This window comes from Terrapene carolina, unplaced genomic scaffold (assembly GCF_002925995.2).
Source record: "Terrapene carolina triunguis isolate 2854851 unplaced genomic scaffold, T_m_triunguis-2.0 Scaffold66, whole genome shotgun sequence".
NCBI lineage: Eukaryota > Metazoa > Chordata > Testudines > Emydidae > Terrapene > Terrapene triunguis.
In genome coordinates, this window is record NW_020664417.1 from 69736588 (window position 1) to 69756715 (window position 20128).

General features: G+C 42.2%; 1 protein-coding gene across 1 annotated transcript in view; it reads left to right on the top strand.

The window, feature by feature from the left end:
- Positions 1–6944: 6944 nt before the first annotated feature.
- SEL1L3 (SEL1L family member 3) overlaps positions 6945–20128 on the top strand; it is a 54123-nt gene continuing 40939 nt past the window's right edge. Inside the window, exons 1-6 of the mRNA XM_024204287.3 lie at positions 6945–7493; positions 9025–9151; positions 11973–12094; positions 13275–13390; positions 15887–15942; positions 17224–17356. Coding sequence (XP_024060055.1) covers positions 7223–7493; positions 9025–9151; positions 11973–12094; positions 13275–13390; positions 15887–15942; positions 17224–17356 — 825 coding nt within the window. The 5' untranslated portion in view covers positions 6945–7222. The remainder of the gene's footprint in view (positions 7494–9024; positions 9152–11972; positions 12095–13274; positions 13391–15886; positions 15943–17223; positions 17357–20128) is intronic.

Below are 20128 nucleotides of genomic sequence, written 5' to 3' on the forward strand. Positions count from 1 at the left end.
ACGCCTCTCCATCCGCCCAGCACACTCCCTATACGCCTCTCTGTCCACCCCAGCGCACTCCCTATATGCCTCTCCATCTCCTTTCATGGATTGAGAACTGGTTAAAAGACAGGGAACAAAGGGTAGGAATAAATGGTAAATTTTCAGGATGGAGAGGGGTAATTAGTGGTGTTCCCCACCGGTCAGTCCTAAGACCAATCCTATTCAATTTATTCATAAATGGTCTGGAGAAAGGGGTAAACAGTGAGGTGGCAAAGTTTGCAGATGATACTAAACTGCTCAAGATAGTTAAGACCAAAGCAGACTATGAAGAACTTCAAAAAGATCTCACAAAACTAAGTGTTTGGGCAACAAAATGGTAAATGAAATTTAATGTGGATAAATGTTAAGTAATGCACATTGGAAAAAATAACCCCAACTATAGATACAATATGATGGGGGCTAATTTAGCTACCACTAATCAGGAAAGAGATCTTGGAGTCATCGTGGATAGTTCTCTGAAGACGTCCACGCAGTGTGCAGTGGCAGTCAAAAAAGCAACCAGGATGTTAGGAATCATTTAAAAAGGAATAGAGAATAAGACGGAGAATATTTTATTAACCTTATATAAATCCATGGTACGCCCACATCTTGAATACTGCGTACGGCTGTGGTCTCCTAATCTCAAAAAAGATATACTGGCATTAGAAAAGGTTCAGAAAAGGGCAACTAAAATAATTAGGGATTTGGAACGGGTCCCATATGAGGAGAGATTAAAGAGGCTAGGCCTTTTCAGCTTGGAAAAGAGGAGACCAAGGGGGGATATGATCGTGGTATATAAAATCATGAGTGGTGTGGAGAAAGTGAATAAGGAAAAGTTATTTACTTGTTCCCATAATATAAGAACTAGGGGTCACCAAATGAAATTAATGGGCAGCAGGTTTAAAACAAATAAAAGGAAGTTGTTCTTCACACAGCGCACAGTCAACTTGTGGAACTCCTTACCTGAGGAGGTTGTGAAGGCTAGGACTATAACAGGGTTTAAAAGAGAACTAGATACATTCATGGAGGTTAAGTCCATTAATGGCTATTAGCCAGGATGGGTAAGGAATGGTGTCCCTAGCCTGTTTGTCAGAGGGTGGAGATGGATGGCAGGAGAGAGATCACTTGATCATTACCTGTTAGGTTCACTCCCTCTGGGGCACCTGGCATTGGCCACTGTCAGGAGACAGGATACTGGGCTGGATGGACCTTTGATCTGACCCAATATGGCTGTTCTTATGTTCATCCACCTCAGCACACTCCCTATTCGCCTCTCCGTCCACCTCAGCACACTCCCAATACATCCCTCCATCCCAATACACCCTATCCATACACCCCACCTTTTCATTCACCCCAGCACCAAGGACTCCCCTACATCCACCCCAGCACACTCCCAATACATCCCTCCATCCCAATACACCCTCCATCCACCATAACATACTCCCTTTACACTTGTCCATTCCTATATACTCCTCCATTCACCCCAGTATGTTGCTAATACACCCTTCCACACTTCTCCATCCACCCCAGTGCACACCCAATACACACCTCCGTCCAGCGCACTTCCAGTACAGCCCTCCATCCCAGTACATCCATCCACTCCAACACACTTCCAGTACAACCCAAAACATTTTCCCAATAAATTTCCCACACCCATATCCCAAATACATGCCCTCCATTCCATTTCCCCCTCCCCCCACCCAGTACACACAAATCCTGGCCCTACCCTGACCCATTATTCTGCCCCACCACATACCTCTTGCTTCTTCATAATCCTCCGCTTTCTTCCTCTTTTTCTGCTTCCCCAAGATGCATATCTATCCCCTTACACAGCCCTTCCTCCTTTCATCCTGTGCCTACTCAACTGCACCCTCCCCCATCAATACACCACCCTTCTGCCAAGCCTCATCAAAACATATTCCTATTTCCATTCCCAGGGATGATGACTTCCCCTACCAACTCCTCCAATTTTTTCTAACATTGATTTAAAAAAAAAAAGATTCCTCTAGTTTTCCACTGACAGGGTCTAATCATGCAGCCCCTACTCATGTACAATCATTATTAAAAAGAAGAATCCCATTATTTTCCATAGGACTATATTCACTTGAATCATAGAAATATAAGGCTGGAAGGGACCTCAAGAAGTCATCAAGTCCAGTCCCCTGCACAGAGGCAGGACCAAGTAAACCTAGACCATCCGTGACAGGTTTTTGTGCAATCTGTTCATAAAAGCCTCCAAAAATGGGGATCCTACAACCTCCCTTAGAAGACCATTTCAGAGCTTAACTATCTTTATAGTTAGAAAGTTGTTCCAAATATCTAATCTAAATCTCCCTTGCTGCAGATTAAACCCTTTACTTCTTGTCCTACCTTCAGTGGACATGAAGAACAATTGATTACAATCTTCTTTATAACATCTCTCAACATATTTGAAGACTGTTACCAGTCCCTCCCCTGAGTGTTTTCGCAAGGCTAAATATGCCTAGTTGTTTTAACCTTTCCTCATAGGTCAGGTTTTCTAAACCTTTTATCATTTTTTTGTTGCTCTTCTCTGGATTCTCCGCTGTTTGTCCACATCTTTCTTAAAGTATGTTGCCCAGAATTGGACACAGTAGTTCAGCTATGCCTAGTAGAGTAGTCTTACATACACCACTCCTGTTAATACACCCCAGAATGATATTAGTCTTTTTTGCAGCTGCCTCATATTGTTAACTCATTTTCAGTTTGAGATTCACTATAACCTTCAGATCCTTTTCAGTTCTGCCACTATCAAGCCAGTTATTCCCCATTTTTCAGTTGTGCATTTGACTTTTCTTTCTTTGCACTTGTCTTTATTGAATTTCATCTTGTTGATTACAGACCAAATCTACAATTTGTCAAGGTCATTTTGAATTCTAATCTTTTCCTCCAAAGTACCTCTCCCAGCCCGGTGTCATCCACAAATTTTATATGCATACTCTCCACTCTATTAGCCAAGTCATTTATGAAACTGAATAGTACTGGACCCAGGACTTAACTTCTATAGAACCCCACTAGATACGCCTCCCCTGTTTGACAGCAAACCATTGATAACTACTCTTTGAGTATAGTCTTTCAACCAGTTGTGCACCCACCTAATAGTAATATGATCAAGAGCACATTTAACTCATTTTCTTATGGAAATGTCATGTGCGACTGTGTCAAAAGCCTGATTAAGATCAAGATATATCATGTCTACTGCTTTCACCCTATCTATTAGACCAGTGATCCTGTCAAAGACAGAAATTAGGTTGGTTTGACATGATTTGTTCTTGACAAATCCCTGTTGGCCGTTGCTAATAACCCTATTTATGCTCTAGGTCAGGGGTTCTCAAACCTCATTGCACCACGACCCCCTTCTAACAACAAAAATTACTTCACGACCCCAGGAGGTGGAGACCGAAGCCTGAGCCCGGCCAAGCTCCACTTCTCTGGGGGCGGGAGGGGGGAAGCCCGATCCCCCCCCGGCTCCAGGCGGGGGGGTCAAAGCTGAATCTCAAGGGCCTCAGCCCCTGGTCAGGTGGCCTGCAACCTGAGCCCTGCTGCCCAGGGCTGAAGCCCTTGGGCTTGACTTCAGCTCTGAGGAGTGGGGCTCAGGCTTCAGCCCTGGTCCCCAGCAAGTCTAAGCCAGCCCTGGCGACTCCATTTGGGGTCCTGACCCACAGTCTGAGAACACTTTCTCTAGGTGTTTATAAAGTGACTGTTTAATAATTTGTTCCAGTATCTTTCCAAGTATCAAAGTCAGGTTGACTGGTCTATAATGCCCCAGGTCCTCTTTGTTCCCCTTTTTAAAGATAGGTACTATGTTTGCCCTTCTCCAGTCCTCTGGGACTTCACCTAATTCTCTAGGAGTTCTTGAAGATAATTACTAACAGTTCTGAGATTGCTTCCGTTAGTTCTTTAAGTACCCTAGGATGGATTTCATCAGGCCCTGCCGACTTTGAGTACATCTAACTTATCTGAATCTTCTTTAACCTGTTCTCTTATTTTGATTAAGGATAGTGTGTGTGAGTAAGAATTGAAGAGTTGATAACGGGGCCATTAATCTGGTAATTTATACTTAATGAATACTACATGGCAAGATTTTCACAAGATTTTCAGCACCCACAATCAAGGCCACATTTTCAAAAGAGCTCAATGTTGGAAAACCATCAGCATCACTCTGGAAGTTGCTGTATCCTGAGTGCTTTTGAAAATCTGCCTTTATGTAAGTGCCTAAATGGGAGCTTTCCAAATCTGGCCCCAATTGTGGGTTTGAGCACCTGAACATCTGGCCCATAGCTTTTAAAAAATATTAGCCCCAGATTTCTAAATTCTTGTGACCTTAGGTAAGCAACATACATAACTCTTATTGGCATCATTTAAAAATTATTGTATGTAGTTATTTTTTATACACATAAAAAAGGGAAAAAACTTCTCCTCCTGGTTTCTTATTTTAGTGTCAAAATTTTTCTTCAGAACATTACATATTTGCTGCCTGCACCACCCGTACAGAAAGGGCTGTGTTTATCTCTGCTGCATAGTCATAGGTCAGGCTTTAGATTACCATCTTTGCCTCTGACAACAAAAGAGTTACAAATTATGAAGTGGGAAATGTCACATTGATTATTAACTCTGTGGCAATACTGATCTTAAAAATGTAACCTTTTAAAGAGGATCCTCCTCATTTTGGCCAGACATATTTATTTCCTCCTATCCAAATTAGGGGTTACTCACTATTTCTCAGTGTAAATTATTGAGCTAAGACGTGATGAGTCATACCATTAATGCATTAGAAAACTTGGTATAGTAGATGCCATTAAAAACTCAACCTTTTCCTTTCCAGAGGGATTGTGGTACTGTGGTATCTCTTCTTTTACATGTAAGCGCATACTATCATTACTGCAGGTACCCGGGTGGTGGGAAATGATGAGTTTTTAATGGCACCCACTATACAAATCAACTTAAAGCGGCATAATTTCAGGACTCTGCGTTTGCTCTTTTGGTCTCCAATTGAAGTCAGTGGGGATTGTTTTGCTATTGATACTGAATGGGAGCAGGACTGGGCCCTTTGTGTTGAATTTCTCATATTGGGGATTTTGCACATATCTTAAAATTCAGCATGGTACAGTAGAGGACTATGGGCCATGTTCAGATCTTGTGTAAGCAGATGCAATTTTATGGAGGTCAGTGGAGTTTCTCCAGAGCTGAATTTGGTCCAGCAATAATAAGAGCCCCCAATGACATGCTCATCATCCCTGATACTAATGGAATGATTTATAATAATGCCTATTCAGCCTTTTTCCTTTTTGTTGCCTGGTATCAATGATGTTTCATAGATTGAAAATCCACTCCCTCGCTCATCACTGGTGAATAGGAAGTTTCCCCTGAAATCTGGCATGGCGATAGAACTAATGCCATCAAATTCAGTGGAATCTAACTCCCCTCCAATTAATAAAAAGACTGTAGCCCTTATGGATGTTAAAATAACTATGTAAATCAGCTGTAAACTAATGCAATGTTATCTTCCTGAGCCTATGGAGTGTTAGCATATGAAATTAGCAGGACACTGTTCTGTTTTACTATTGCTGTTCGATGCCTACCCAATGTCTTGAGTAGATAACCTCATTGAACGTCTAGGACAAGCACATATTATATAATGACCTTAGATCTGACCAAGGGATATTGGCAGATCCCCCAGCCAGTGCTGACTGGCAGCCTTACAGCAGCTGGAAGAATAAAGGAGTTATGAAGCAAAGGGGCAGGAAGACTGCCAGAGGAGCTAGCAGGCTAGAGAAGGGAAGTCCTGCCAGAAGATTGGTGACAAGCTGCCCACGCACAACACCCCAGACAAGGGATGACTGTAACTATGGGCTGAAGAAGCCCACAAAGCCAAGTAAAGGTAGAAAGGAGTTCTGGGTACAGCAGGAGGAATTGTTGAGGATTAATTGTCCCTGCCTGGTTTAAGGGCTCTGAGCTGGAACCCAGTGGAGTAGGTTGGCATGGGTTCGCCTACCGATCCCTCAATGGAGACTTAAGTACCAAAAGGGGTTTCCAGACCAGCTAGCCCTGGCCAACTATAAGGGGAAACCTGTACACCCAAGAGGTACAGAAACAAAGACCTTCATAGTCCAGAATAGGACTATTATAGAGACTCAGACTGAAAAGGCTGACTGACTGCCCCTCCAGACTGAGCAAACTCTGTGCAACAGTTCAGTCTGACCAGAGGGGCGCGGGGGACTGACACATTAGCACCTCCGTCTACACTGCTGCAAATAATGACTACTTTGTTTTCCAACTAGTAAGTGCACTGCCATTCTGTATTTCATTCTTGTAATGCACTTTTGGATACTTTACAAATCTTAATTAATCCTAACAAAAATGTGATTGGGAAGTGGATTAGGTATTATCCCCACTTTACAGATGACTAATTTAAAGGTTTCTGTAGTAGGAAAATTTATTTTTAAAATTGTATGAATAAAAAGCTGACAAAAATTCAGCTAAACAAAAACAAAACAAGGGTCCAAATCCTATAAATTACAATAGAAGTTTTGATGGTCTGATCCTAAAATGTGCTTAGTGCCTCCTAGAGTAAGTCATTTCCTTGGTGGATAGGATCTTACCTGAGAAGGTTTGCAGGATATATCTATATGTATATTTGTTTGTGTATGTAATTCTAAGTATTTAAACTGGTCAAATATTAGCCTAAAAATTCTAACAATGTCTCTTCAATATTCCATAGCTAGTTCCTGTATGAAAGGGTCTTTACATTTTGGGTGTCTAATACTGTATCTTACATTTTACATTTTAAAATGAGAAGAAACACGTGCAACATACCGCTGTAAATATATTAATAATAAAGTTTAACTCGGGCAGGTGGATATAACGTTTTGATTTTTTTCCCCAGAGTTTTGTGCCATCGTTTGGAAGGGAGACACTCCTGACGACACCTGTTATCCCACAGTCTGACCAAAGCATAGCTTCTGAAGATTTTATTCATTTAAACATTTTAGAAAAAAGAGTTCTTAACGATTCTGAGGTCTCAGTTCAGTATTTATGTTCTAAGCCTTGCACTGTCACTTTGGAAGCAGTAGCTTCATCGGAATTCAGAACTGGTGTGTTAGTGTATAAGAAGAGGTGGAAGAATGAGAAGCATCTTCATATAAGTAGAACTCAAACAGTGCATTTGAAATTTCCAAACATCATGGTTTACAGAGATGATTATTTCATCAGACGCTCTATAATAGTGCCTACTGTGATACTATATGCATGGATCAATCACAAACCTGTTGGGAGCTATGATGCCAAGCGGGATGAAAGCTACCTACAGGCAGTTGCCAAGAATTATACTTTGTTGGAAACAGTTCCACCTTGTGAGCGGCCATACAAAGATCACAAAGTATGTTTTAAGTGGAGCTCTGAGCATATGTGGAGGCTCCAGGCAAACAGGATACCTCAGTGCCCGCATGAGACTGGTAGGTACAATTACACGTTTCCCTTTTTTAGAGAGCTAAGATGGGACCAAAATGGCACATTGTATAAGTTTCTATAAAAGTGTATATTTATAGTTATTAGCAAAAATATTTTGCCAGAGGGATTTACTTTTGGTAGCAAAATGATTAAAATCAGTGATTTAAATAGCTTTGATTTAAATCAATGCACCCTACTTCATTGGATACAAGAATGATAGGATCAGGCCCTAAAATGGATCTCCCTTCCTCCCCCAACACAGAAGACTAGCCTTTGGACTAAGAGTGCGAATGTGAAATTTCAGCCCAGAAGGAAACATTTAATGATACAGAGACAACTGAAAATAGGGTTTAGAATGCAATGTCCATCTCATCTGCAACTATAGCTTTGCTGTGCTACACTTTATTTATAAACAAAATCTGAAGCATCCCTCTACATTTCCTAGAAAGGAACAGAAATGAGTTAAAACATATGGCAAGTCAGATTGTGCTTTCATTTACACCCATCCACCCCTATTGAAGACAGTGTGTGGGTACAGAAGTAAATATGACCCACTGTCTCAGGAAAAAGTCTATCATCACCGAAACTGAACAGGTTTTGCCATCTTAGGCCTTTATGGCCCAGTTCTGCCCTCCATTACATGGGTACTTCTGCCAGTGAAATCAATGGGAGTGCACTCATGTACCTAAGGGTAGAATTTGTCTCTATGTAGTTTAGAATGGTCTTACTTACATTATAGTCTATAACTGTTATGAGGCCATTATAGTGACCCAAAATTTTGTCTCCACTGTAACTGAGCATTTACTATAATGTATTCAAAGGGCATGGGACCCGAGAGTTGCTTCTTTTTTAGTGTGTTCCTTGGTACAGCCGTCTTATGTTATGATCCAGTGTGGCATTGCATAAGTATGCCATCATACTGGGATGCAACATGATGACATCTCATGATTGGGTTTAGCCATGATTGTTCCACAAGCACAGCTTGCGGGATGCAGGAAATCTCTGTAGAAATCCAGTTAACCCACCAGTCTCAGTATGTCTAGGGAAACCTACAATCTGTCAGAATTCAGAGTAGCAGCCGTGTTAGTCTGTATCCACAAAAAGAACAGGAGTACTTGTGGCACCTTAGAGACTAACAAATTTATCTGAGCATAAGTTTTCGTGGGCTACAGCCCACTTCTTCGGATGCATCAGAAGTTCCTCAGGATCCTATTGGGCAGATCTGTGTCTAACAACTGGAATTTTTGTCACATTTTGTGACCTCATTACCACTGATCCTAGCCTCAAAATAGCCGTGAGGAATGGACCCCATGCTTCTTTCCCTCCTATAAGTAACCTCTCCCTGGGCTGCAGTGTATTGCGTAAAGGACAGTTGATCTAACATTAGGGATTTGTTGTGTATTTGTGGGCTGACTAGATCATAACATTTGATCTATATTACAAGATATTTCATTTAAACATTTAACAGTGTATGAACGTGGGGTGTCAATGTGAATTGGCATTTCTTGGCAGACTAAGAATGATTACATTTGGCAGATGCTGTCGAGATCCTCAGTTTTCCATATGCATCAAGTGGAGAGAAGACAGGAATTGTAAAGAAGTTCAAGAGATTTCACAACAGAGAGCTTGAGACAATCAGGCAGCATCAGATCGATTACCCAAAGTAAGCAAACGCAAATCATGGAAGATGAGTATATTTAATTCCTAATGGCTAAAATCTGTCCTCAGAGCCACCCTTGTACAGAAAATCACAAGTTAAAGGCACACTCTCCACTAATTCAAGCAAGTGATAGGGCAGCTACCCTGCTGATGTTTATAAGGTTTTTTTTCAGCAGAGGAGAGAGGACAGGGCTGAGCTTTGCAACACCAAATAAACTTGGGCTCACTCCTCTTCCATCCTCCACTCCCTCTAAACATTCCAGCAGCACTGAAGTAAGGCTCCCAGCTTCTAAACTCCTTCCCAGGATATACAGAGAAGTCGTACTTCATGAAGAACTCCCCTCCTGCAGCTTTCCCAGGCTTCCATTGCTCTTTGGTACCACATAGGGATCTGAGGGGGAAAGAGGAGGATCCCTACCCTTACCCTGGGCTCCTGTTGCTCCCTGTCCTCCCCTCAGTGCAACATGGTTATGGAAATGGAAAATGATCACTAGATTTGTATATCACCCTTATGTACAAAGGACAGGAGGTGTGGCTGCCAAACTTGCTGATCCTGAGGATCTGCGGGAATTAGTGGCCCTAGACACAAGCCTCTTAAATCATCCGTGTGTAGAAGCTCTATTTTGATGCACTTTCTAGCCCCTTTAGAACTGGTAGCATGGCTGGCTCATGTGCCATGCTATAAGTGGCTCATCCACTGCAGCTGCATTCAACTTCCCCCTCTGAGATTCTGTGGATGGGAATATGCACTATTAACTCCCCTGCGCCTCACAATTTCCCTTTCCCTGCCACCAGGCCATGTCCCCTCTTTTACATGGAACACCACTTGTGCATTGTGGTGGCAAACCAGCTGCTGATAGCTACACAGTGAGTGGGAGAGGAAGCATGCTATCTCACAGCTTTTTCTCCACAGTCCCATTTACATGTGAATTTTTGCTCCTCTCCACACCTTAGAGCAGAAGGGAGCAAACAGACCAGATTCAACAATCTGAAGCTTTCAGTCTTAATCGGGGATTTCTTTGAGTGCAGAAATCTCTGTAAGGACATATGTTCCCCTTCAGAGAAGCAGATGAGCATAAGATAGTGAGAGAGGGCTGGAGAAATTCAGCCATCGCATGGGGCAGCTGCCTCTAGGCACTGTGCACCAAGGGGAAGTAGGAATCCTGGAGCATCTACTGGCCACAGCATTTTTCCCTGCCAGAGGATTATATTTTACAGTGAGATTTACAGTGACAGGGGGTGCTGACTCAGTCAGCATTGTCCTGCACTGTGTGCCTTGTGACAGCCATCAGAAGGGCCACATGCACACATTTGCAATCAGAGAATCAATAGGAATGCAGCAGTTGAGTTAGCTGTGTTGCCAGGGGTGAAGGATGCACAGAGTGGTGTATAGGCATGAAGGATATGTACAAAGAGCACAGGCTCTCCCTGTGGATTAGTGTACACATAATTTATAAGCTACTCTGCCTCTCACACATACTCCTCAGAATGATGTGACATTCCCAACTATCAGAGTGCACCGATCTTACTATGTAACTACTCCCCTCCCATGCATTTTTCAGGAAGAGAACATATAGTTACTAGTCATTAGGTTAACACACACTATTTTAGGTCTGAGTAAGATATAAGATATTGTACATTAAATATAATTTCTAATGGAAATTGGAGTTGATCAAGCTTAAAGTATTTAAAATAAACACATTTAAAATGTGCATTTTTCTAAACCCATAAAAATATGTAACTGAGGGATAGCACTTTTTAAAGATAATTAAAATAAGATAATTTATCAGAAGATACTATTAAATGTAGTTTTAATATAGGTGGGGTTTTCAAAAGCACACAGCATTGAATTAAATCATCAAACTCCCATTGACTCCAGTGAGAGCAGAGTTAGGCCAATGCAGAGTTGCTTTTCAAAATTGCAGCCTATCAGCCAAATTCAGCTTTTAGTGCCCTAGCATATCCACTGTGTAACTTCACTGAAATCGGTGGAGTTACTTCAGTTTATACCAACATGTCTGAGAGCCGTATTTGGCCCTGTACAGATAGTTTCACTGTTATGTGGTTTGTACAGGCTGCACTTTTACTTATCCTGTCACAACCTTGCAATAGCTGCACATGTCCATGTCACCTAGAGGTTGGATTCCTGTAATAATTCTGAGCTGGACTGCCCCCCAGAGCATTTCCACTGCTTCCAGCTACCGCACAATGCACAGCATTGTTTGATAGCAATGTGTGCTCACCCCTCCCCATTTGTAGAGATCCACCCTACTATCAAATCTTAGCTTGGCAGGTGAATACATCTTTCCTTTGGGCCCCAGGTTGTGAAGATTTGCTCTCCCTTGACATCTGTTCTCAGCCCATCTCTCCTTTCAGACAGCTGGTACCCAAGGGAGGTCTAAGGGACTATGCTCCCTAGCCACACCATAATTGGTCTGTATACAGGGGTGCAAGAGTAGAAGACAGGCTATTGTGTCCTTCCTTTGTGCACCAGCAGAAGGGCTGGCCACAATCTTGCCCTAAAGAGTTGCTCCTCCTCTCTAATCACTGTATAACTTGGAAAATCAAGCACTGTATCTGACTTCTCAGTGCTACATCAATGCAAACCTACATATCCAAGAGGAGATCTCAGCAGCAAGACTCCTAAATGGCTTGTTTTGTCTCAAGCAGTTGTAACTGCTCTGTGTTCTGTTTTGAAGATCATAAGAGTAAATGAGCTGTGCTAAACTAAAGTGGAAAACGTGCCTTTAAAAATATGTAGACTTTAAAAATTGATATGGTCTATATCCTCAGAGTGGGTTGTTTGTTTCTTTTTACTCATGCAGGTTCACTATTTCAGTTTGGCTTTATTTACTCCATCACTGCGAAAAGAATCTGTGTGGAATATTCTACTTTATTGACCCAGGAGAAATGTATAGTACCCCTGCTGTATTTCTAAATGAAGAAGGTAATAATAGTATAAGGCCTTCAGAGGAGAAATAATGTTACCATCCCTGCTCTGTAACAAAGAACAACATTTACAAACATTTTTGTCGTACCTATTTTACTGAACTCATGCCTCGCAAAATGCTCCATTTTGGCCCTGTGTGTTTGGAAACAAAAAATATCCAGTATATTATTAGAGTAAGATTAAGAAGAATTAAATTTGGCCACGGTATTTCCATAGGAATCTTTGCATCCAGCCTGGGCTCTCTCAGAAAGTGTCAGTTTTCTTTTCTGATTTTGTTTTCAAGAACAATCCCACAATCTCAGGAGGATGAACTAAATATTATAGGTCTTTCCCACAGCTTCTGGCATCATGCTGTGACTAAGAGAGCAAACATAGTCTTTGCATGGGTAAACAAGAGAATATGGAGTAGGAGGAAGAAAATGGTATTACTTCTGTATATGGAATTAATGAGACTGGAACTAAAATATGTGTCCCGTTCTGGTGTCCACACTTCAAAAAGAATGTTGAAAAATTGGAAAGGGCTCAGAAAAGAGGTACTAGAATGATTCAAGTTCTGCCTTACAGTGAGAGATGTAAGAAGCTCAGTCTATTTATCTTATCCAAAAGAAGGTTGTGGGGTGACTTGATCATTGTCTACAAGTACCTACAATGGAAGAAGATTTCTGAAAGTTGAGGACTCTTTTACTGGAAAAAAAGGCATCACAAGATCCAGTGGCTCAAAGCTGAAGCTAGACAAGTTCAGACTGGAAATAAAATGCAAATTTTTTACCAGTGAGGGTAATTAACCATTAGGACGATTTACTTAAGGATCTGGTGGATTCTTTTGACTTCTTTTGAAGTCAAGACTGGATTTTTTGTTTAAAAATATGCTATAGCTCAACTAGAGCAGGCTTGATGCAAGGCTTACTTGGTGAAATTCTATGGCCTGTGTTATACAGGGCATCAGACTTTCTCGGGTGGCATCAGACTAGATGATCATAATACTCCATTCTGATCTTAAAATCTCTGACTCTGTGAATCTAACTTCTGTGATTCTAAGTAGTACAGTCAAATTATCATTGTATTGCTTCACAGGACAGGGTTATTGTGAACAACATTTAGGAAGCCAGTTCCTAGCTTTCATATTTTTGTGGGTTTTACTTCTTTCTTTGTTTTCATTTGTTGCTGTGTTTGTCAGGTTATGTTCATATACAGATGCGCCTTGTCAAAGGAGAAGACCTTGCAGTGAAAACTAGCTTCAGCCTTCCTTTGAAACAGTGGTTTCGACTAGATCTCTCTTTTAATGGAGGACAGGTATGTGTGGTGTCGCAACTGCCATCTTGTAGTTGAAGATAAGGGTAACAGTGTTTGGAGTTTGCAGAGGGCTATTTATATTTGGTTATGCCACCACTATCCCCTTTTACAGACTGGGCAAAGAGAGGTTATATGATTTGCACATGTTCACACAGCAAAAGAATGAGAGACCTGAGATTTGAAACTAGATCTTTTGATTTCGAGGCCAATGTCTATCACAAATCCACACACATTAGTAATTGCTAGCTCTAGCATAGCTCTGCTGCTGCTAGAAAAGAGAATGTTTTCCAGTGCAATGAAGGACTGATTTTCTGTGGCTCAGTTTTCCCATCTATTAAGTATAAATCCTCCTTCTCCTCTAGCTCCTGCATCTCTCAGTAATCTAAAAACTACCCTTCCCAGAAACACGTCTCCCAGCTTCTTTCACTCCTAAAGAAAAAATATTCCACCTCCTATGCAATTTCCTAAGCTTTGCTTTCATACAGAGAACCAGTAGAATGTTGTTAAGAGATCACATTACAAAATCCACTGCCCATAGACAAACACATATTTTAAACCCCTATAATTTTAACAAATCACAACCAGTTTTCACCAGACCACTAAAAGGCACATCTGGGTCATTCTCCCTGCCCTATTTCTAGTCTCTACCAGGAACCACTAATGCACTAGAGCTCTTTAAAAATGTTTGCATCTTTTGTTTAAGTGTGAAAATCTTTTTTTCCTCTCATTCTCTTCATTCTTGAAAATGGCTGAATTGATTTCACTCAAAGTTTAAAAAACAACAACTAATTCATGGATTAAAAGAGCCACAATACCCAGTTTAGATGCAAAGGTAAAAAACGGACAAAGCGGAAAATGACACTTTAAAATTAAAACATTTGTGCAACCTTAACTCCAGGCATCTATAATATAAATATATAAATGGAGGAAAAGGTCAGGGTTCCACAAAGTAGCCTGATTTTCTTGCAAAAAAATCAGATAGCAATTTACATTTATTTTTAAATGACTACTTCGTTTTAACATGTGTTCTGTCTCCAACCTACTTTTTTAAATAGGAAATAAAAAAACATTTGTTTCTGAATAATTTTAGGTAGCTTTTTTAACTTGTTTAAACTGCACTGTGTAATTCAGGCCTCCACTTCTGGAAGCAGGTGTGGATCTGGCTTGAAGCCCAGTGCAGGTGCAGAAGTGAATGTTATTGTCAATATTAACATAAGGCGAATAAGTCATTTCCTGTTGAAGGGGGTTGCCTATTGGTCACTTGGATGGCTAAATCAAGACATTATTCTGCAGTCTTAGGGCAGAGTTAGTTCACATAGACTTGAAGTAAAATCTCATGCTTTTCTCTGTTGGTTGATATGAAGGGAGCATTAAAAGGTTCATCAGAGCTCCTCCTGAGGCAGGAGGAACAAAGCCAGACGGGAGGACGGTCAAATGCTTAGAGTGGTAACCTGGGACATAGAAGATTGAGGCTCTATTCTCTGCTCAGCCAGAGTCAAGTTGCTTAGTCTTGCTGTGCTTCAGTTGCTCATCTGTAATAATAGCACCTGTCTCACAGGGGTGTTGGGAGGGTAAATACATATTATGTGAGGCACTCAGATATTACAGTATCGGGAGGCCGGTAAGTACCTAAGATGGATGGAAGCAGCTTGACATGGTCTAGCCATGCAGAAGTCTCTCCACAGGCCCACTACAAGGTTGGGAGCAGCTGCTCTACAAGGCACACTCCTCCACTCCCCTCCAGACAGGGTTCCTTGTGGCGCCCTGCCCAATACCTGTGAAGTCAGGCCGGATTCCTAAGGGAGCCTTAGGGCCCTTAGGGAAATGGAGATTGGAGAGCAGCATGGATGGACAGCTCTCAGTTTCTGTGTCTGGCAGGAGCCCCCTTTCGCTATAGAGTGTACAGGCCAAGCTCCACATACCTTCCTACTGAGGTAATATCAGGAGGAAACACCACACGGTAAACTTTGTGATGTTTCCTAAGATTTTACCACAAGGAAGTACAATATGGCTTTTTTGTATGTGTAGAAATCATCTTAGAGTGATAGAAACTCTATACACTGCTCTCCTCCTCTCACTCCTCCCCTCCCACCACACATGCAATCCCTATTAAGTAGCTATTTATTTCTTAGCTTTTCTAGGGCTCACATCACTGTTGTATCACAAAAACATTAACGAATTAGGTAGGGATTATTATCCCCATTTTATAGATGGGGAACTGAGTCAGCAAGAGATTAGAGGCCAGTTTTTTAAAGGTATTTAGGCACCTAAAGATGCAGATAGCCACCTAGTGGGATTTTCCAAAGCAACTAGGTATTTTTGAAAATCCCATTAAGCTATTTGACAGTGCCCCTCTTAACATACCGAAAGATACAGCAGGATGCAATTGACAATTTTTCAAAACTAAGAGCTAATGTGTATCAAGTAATATTATGGCAGTTAGCTTGCAATTTTTAGTCTATCACAACTGACATTTAATATTTTCCATTCTTTTAGATAGAAATAACCATTGTTGGGAAGAATCTGAAAAAGCACCGGCATCAATCTTTTAAGTAAGTGAAACATTTCCCTTTGCATAATAATGTGGTCAGTGTTTGGTTGCGGGGCATGGGTGGGGAGTGGAGGGCAGGGAAGAGGGATGTAACTGAAATTCCAAAACTGATTTTCCAAATCTTTCTATCCTGCCTCTCTGACACTATTCTTTACCCACTTGTGTCACTACAACAGTCATAGGGCTAGATTACGTTACCTGTACACATGTTGAATACATCACGAGTAATCATTCTGAAGTCAATGGGACTATTTGAGAAGTAAGTTACTACTCAGCATAAGTAAAGGTATTGCAGTCTAGTTCATAGGGTCTGATCAAATACCACTGAAACTAGTAGAGTAAAATTTACTTCAGTGGGCTTTGAATCAGGCTCTTAAGGTGAAATCTTGGCCCCACTGAAATCAATGGCAAAACTGACACTGACTTCAAGAAGCCACGATTTCACCCGGAGGGTCCAGATTTACTTCTCTTAAATTGATGACAAAATTTCCATCAACTTCAGTGGCATGAGGATCATGCCTCTAGTGTCCATGGTTGGGGGTGGCTCCTGTATTTGTACTGTCCCACTGAGTTAGTGCTCTTTCTCCATCCCTGACTCCAAGCTATTGGACCATTTTTCTTCTTAAAATCTCATGTTAAATTATTTGTTTTACCTCTAGCATACAACTGACTCTTGTGCAAAGAGTTTTAGGATTCCTTTAATAAAGGAATACATTATATTGTAAGCTTTGGTGTTTACTCTTTTTCCTCTTCATTCTTGTTTACAAAATGTGAACTGTGTAAAATGCATTTGTAGATATTCACTGTGACAATGGACTCATAGTAAATATAAAAAAAAATTAAGGTCTTTGTCTGGGTTTTAGAGACACAAAAAACCAGGAAGAAAGATGCCTCAAATGTGCAAATCATGTCAACAGACTAAAAAATCAGCGGTTCTAAAATGTTTGTGAAACAAAATGTTTGTTAAATCTTTTTTATGGGTTTTTCTACACAGGGACACTCATGAAAATTAATCTGAATTAACTACAAGTGTGATTTAAAAGTGGATTAGTTAAACCACATTAAACCCCTGTATAGACAAGCTCATTCAGAACTAAAGTGGCTTTAATTCAGTTTAACTGCCTTCACTTCCAAAGAGAGAGTAAGAGTAAAAGGATAGGGAACAGAAATAGATGTTTGGGATGAATTTAAGGTAGTCTCTACCAAAGTATGAGACACAGGGTTCTTGTTTGCTTCATGATACCTCCAAATACTCAGAGCATTTATGTGTCTTGTTTTCTAGTTTTAGGGAAGATTTCTATTATGATGACATGGCTGGATACTTTATTCTTGGAGGCAGTGGGTACGCACCTGGCATTGAAGGGTTCTTTGGACCTGTGAAATACCACCGTCTTAATATTCTGGAATCAAAACAGGTAAATGCATACAGAGTGACACACAGTATGGATGTGTCTAACTACTGGGGCCCAGTTCTGCCATCATTTCACCTTGGAAGTTCCACTGATGTCACTGAGAGTTCTGAGTGCAGACTGATCACAAGATCGGATCCTGTGTATTTACTAAAGCCACAGCAAATGATAATCTTGTCATCAACCATTATTGAATTTGAGGGTTACATCAGTATGTGATCATGGGTTCTGTTAAGATCTAGTTACTTTAGATGCCTACAAAATGTGTACACCTGCTAATAGATTTTCATGAAGGGATACTAAAGGTAGGCTCCTTATCCCATATATAAGGGCCTAAATAAGTGTCTCGATATTAAAAAATGCTGAGTGCTATTTAGTTATACCTGACATGATATTGAACACAATGGATGAAATTCTCGCTCCCTTAAACTTAATGGAAAATGTCCCATTGGTTTCAGTGGGGTCAAGAACTCATCCCGTTGTGTCCTGGTCTACACTGACTGCTTGGCATGGTCTGCATCATGTCATCTGACTCAAAACAAATGCATCCAAACATGATACAGTTTTGTTGAAAATAATCCTTTATTTTTGCACATGTCCATTCCAATGTAGGGGTATACTCACTCCAAGAACAGCTGGCAGAAAATTTTTCGTCAGTGGTATCCGTCGGGTTGGCTCTGGTGCCCCCTAGGGTTGTGCGTTCATAGTACCCAATATAAAGGGTCCTGCCAACCCGCAGCCCCCTCAGTTCCTTCTTACCACCTATGACGGTTGCTTGCAATCGTCCTTGCAATCTGTTTCTGTTATTAGATAGTTAGGTTATCGGAACTTGGTCTCTGAGCTTTAAGCCCTATGCCACAAGCCTATGCCTGTGAGTGATCCCCATTCCACCTGCCTTAAGTGCCTGGGGGAAGCTCACATGCGGCAACGTTGTAAGATCTGTAAAGACTTCAGGCCCCGCACCAAAAAGGGTAGAGACACCAGACTGAAATGGAGGCAGCGCTAAAACATCCCTTGGAGCTGGGTCACTTGGACTTGGCACCGAGCACTTCAGCCTCAGTAAGGAGCTTCCCGGTGCTGTTCTTCATCACCGGTACCAAGGAGAGATGCTCTTTCCACATCTCAAGAGCCTCACCACCATCCACCATCTCCAGTGCAGAAGAAAAGTGCTCCTGCAAGAGAACCTCGGCACCGTTTGCCATTCCTCTATCAGACCTCTATCAGAAGAAGACTGATAGAGGTCGATCCCCAACCCCGAAGTCAGCAGGGCAGGGAGAGTAGAGTGTGACCCGCGTCAGCTGTGTGGCACCATTGACTCCAGCCCCAGAGCGGGTACCGTTATGGACTCACCAATGCAGGAAAGCCACCAGAGTTCCAGTGCCTTGGCAGTACAGTCAATACCAGAGGTATTAGCCGCAGCAAGAGACTTACCCTCACTGCTGGTACCAGCGTCTCCGGCTACGCAGAAGCTGACAGCAGCAGCACCGAATGGAAGGACCTCTGTGGCACCTAGGTCTCAGGTGCCTTTCAAAGGGAAACCATGATGGCCCAACACCAATTTCCTCCCTCTTAGCACTGGTCACTGGTACCGATCAGCACCGTACCTCCCTGGTCTCCAGGAAAGGAGTCTTTGGAGTCGGACTTGGAGGCAGAATCTCTCGCTGAAGCCGGCACCATCACTCCAGTTGGCACTATCCTCCTATGGACCCGGGCCAGGGCATCCCACCCATGGCGTGGCCACGGGAGCAGTGGCAGATGCCAGCACAATGGCCATTCTGGAACCCCTGGGCTTTCCCACCAATGCAGGGGCCCCAGTCCAGAAGGTCATACTGTGTGGCATCTGAGTCCAGAGCACTACCACCACGCCACTCAGAGCAGGATCCAGGCTCCAGTACCAAGGCCAACGCCGAATACCAAGAGCAGCACTTGGAGACCTATCCAGTGCCGAAGGTGAAGAACAGTGCCCCCTACCTTTTCAGGCTTCTTCCTCCTCTTCTGATGAGGCAGTGGTGGGAGCAGATATAGCACCCTCTCAGGATGACTGTAGGGCTCATTAGGAGCTCCTTAAGAGAGAGGCCCAAAACACGGGGATCTAGGTAGAGGAGGTCAGGGAGTCCTCCCATGCTTTGGCGGATATTCTAATGTTAACGGGCCCATCAAGAGTGATACTGCCTCTTAATGAGGCAATTATGAACCCCATCAAAGCAGTGTGGCAGACCCCAGCGTCCATTCAGCCAATGGCAAAGAAGACTGAAAAGAAGTACTTTTTCCCAGCTAAGGGTTATGAATTCATATACACATCCACATCCAAGCTATTTGGTTGTGTCAGCAGCCAATGAGTGGGAGCAACAGGGGCTAAAAGGACCATCACCCAAGGCCAAAGATGCCAAAAAATTAGAGTTTTTCGGCAGAAAGTCTGTTTGACAGGTGGCCTTCAGGACAGGATCGCGAACCAGCAACCACTCCTGAACAGATATGATTTTAATTCCTGGGACTCTGTGCTGAAATTTAAAGAGTTGTTACCCCAGGAATCCCGACGAGAGTTTGCAGCTCTAGTGGACGAAGACAAATCAGTGGCAGAGGCATCCCTTCAAGCAACCTTGGATACAGCTGACTCTGCAGCCCAATCTATGGCCTCAGTGGTGGCGATGTGCAGCAGCTCATGCCTTCAATCCTCAGGCCTACCACATGAGGTCCAACAGACTCTGCAAGACCTTCCTTTTGAGGGCATATCGCTCTTTTCCAAGAAGATGGACTCCAAGATGCACAGCCTAAAAG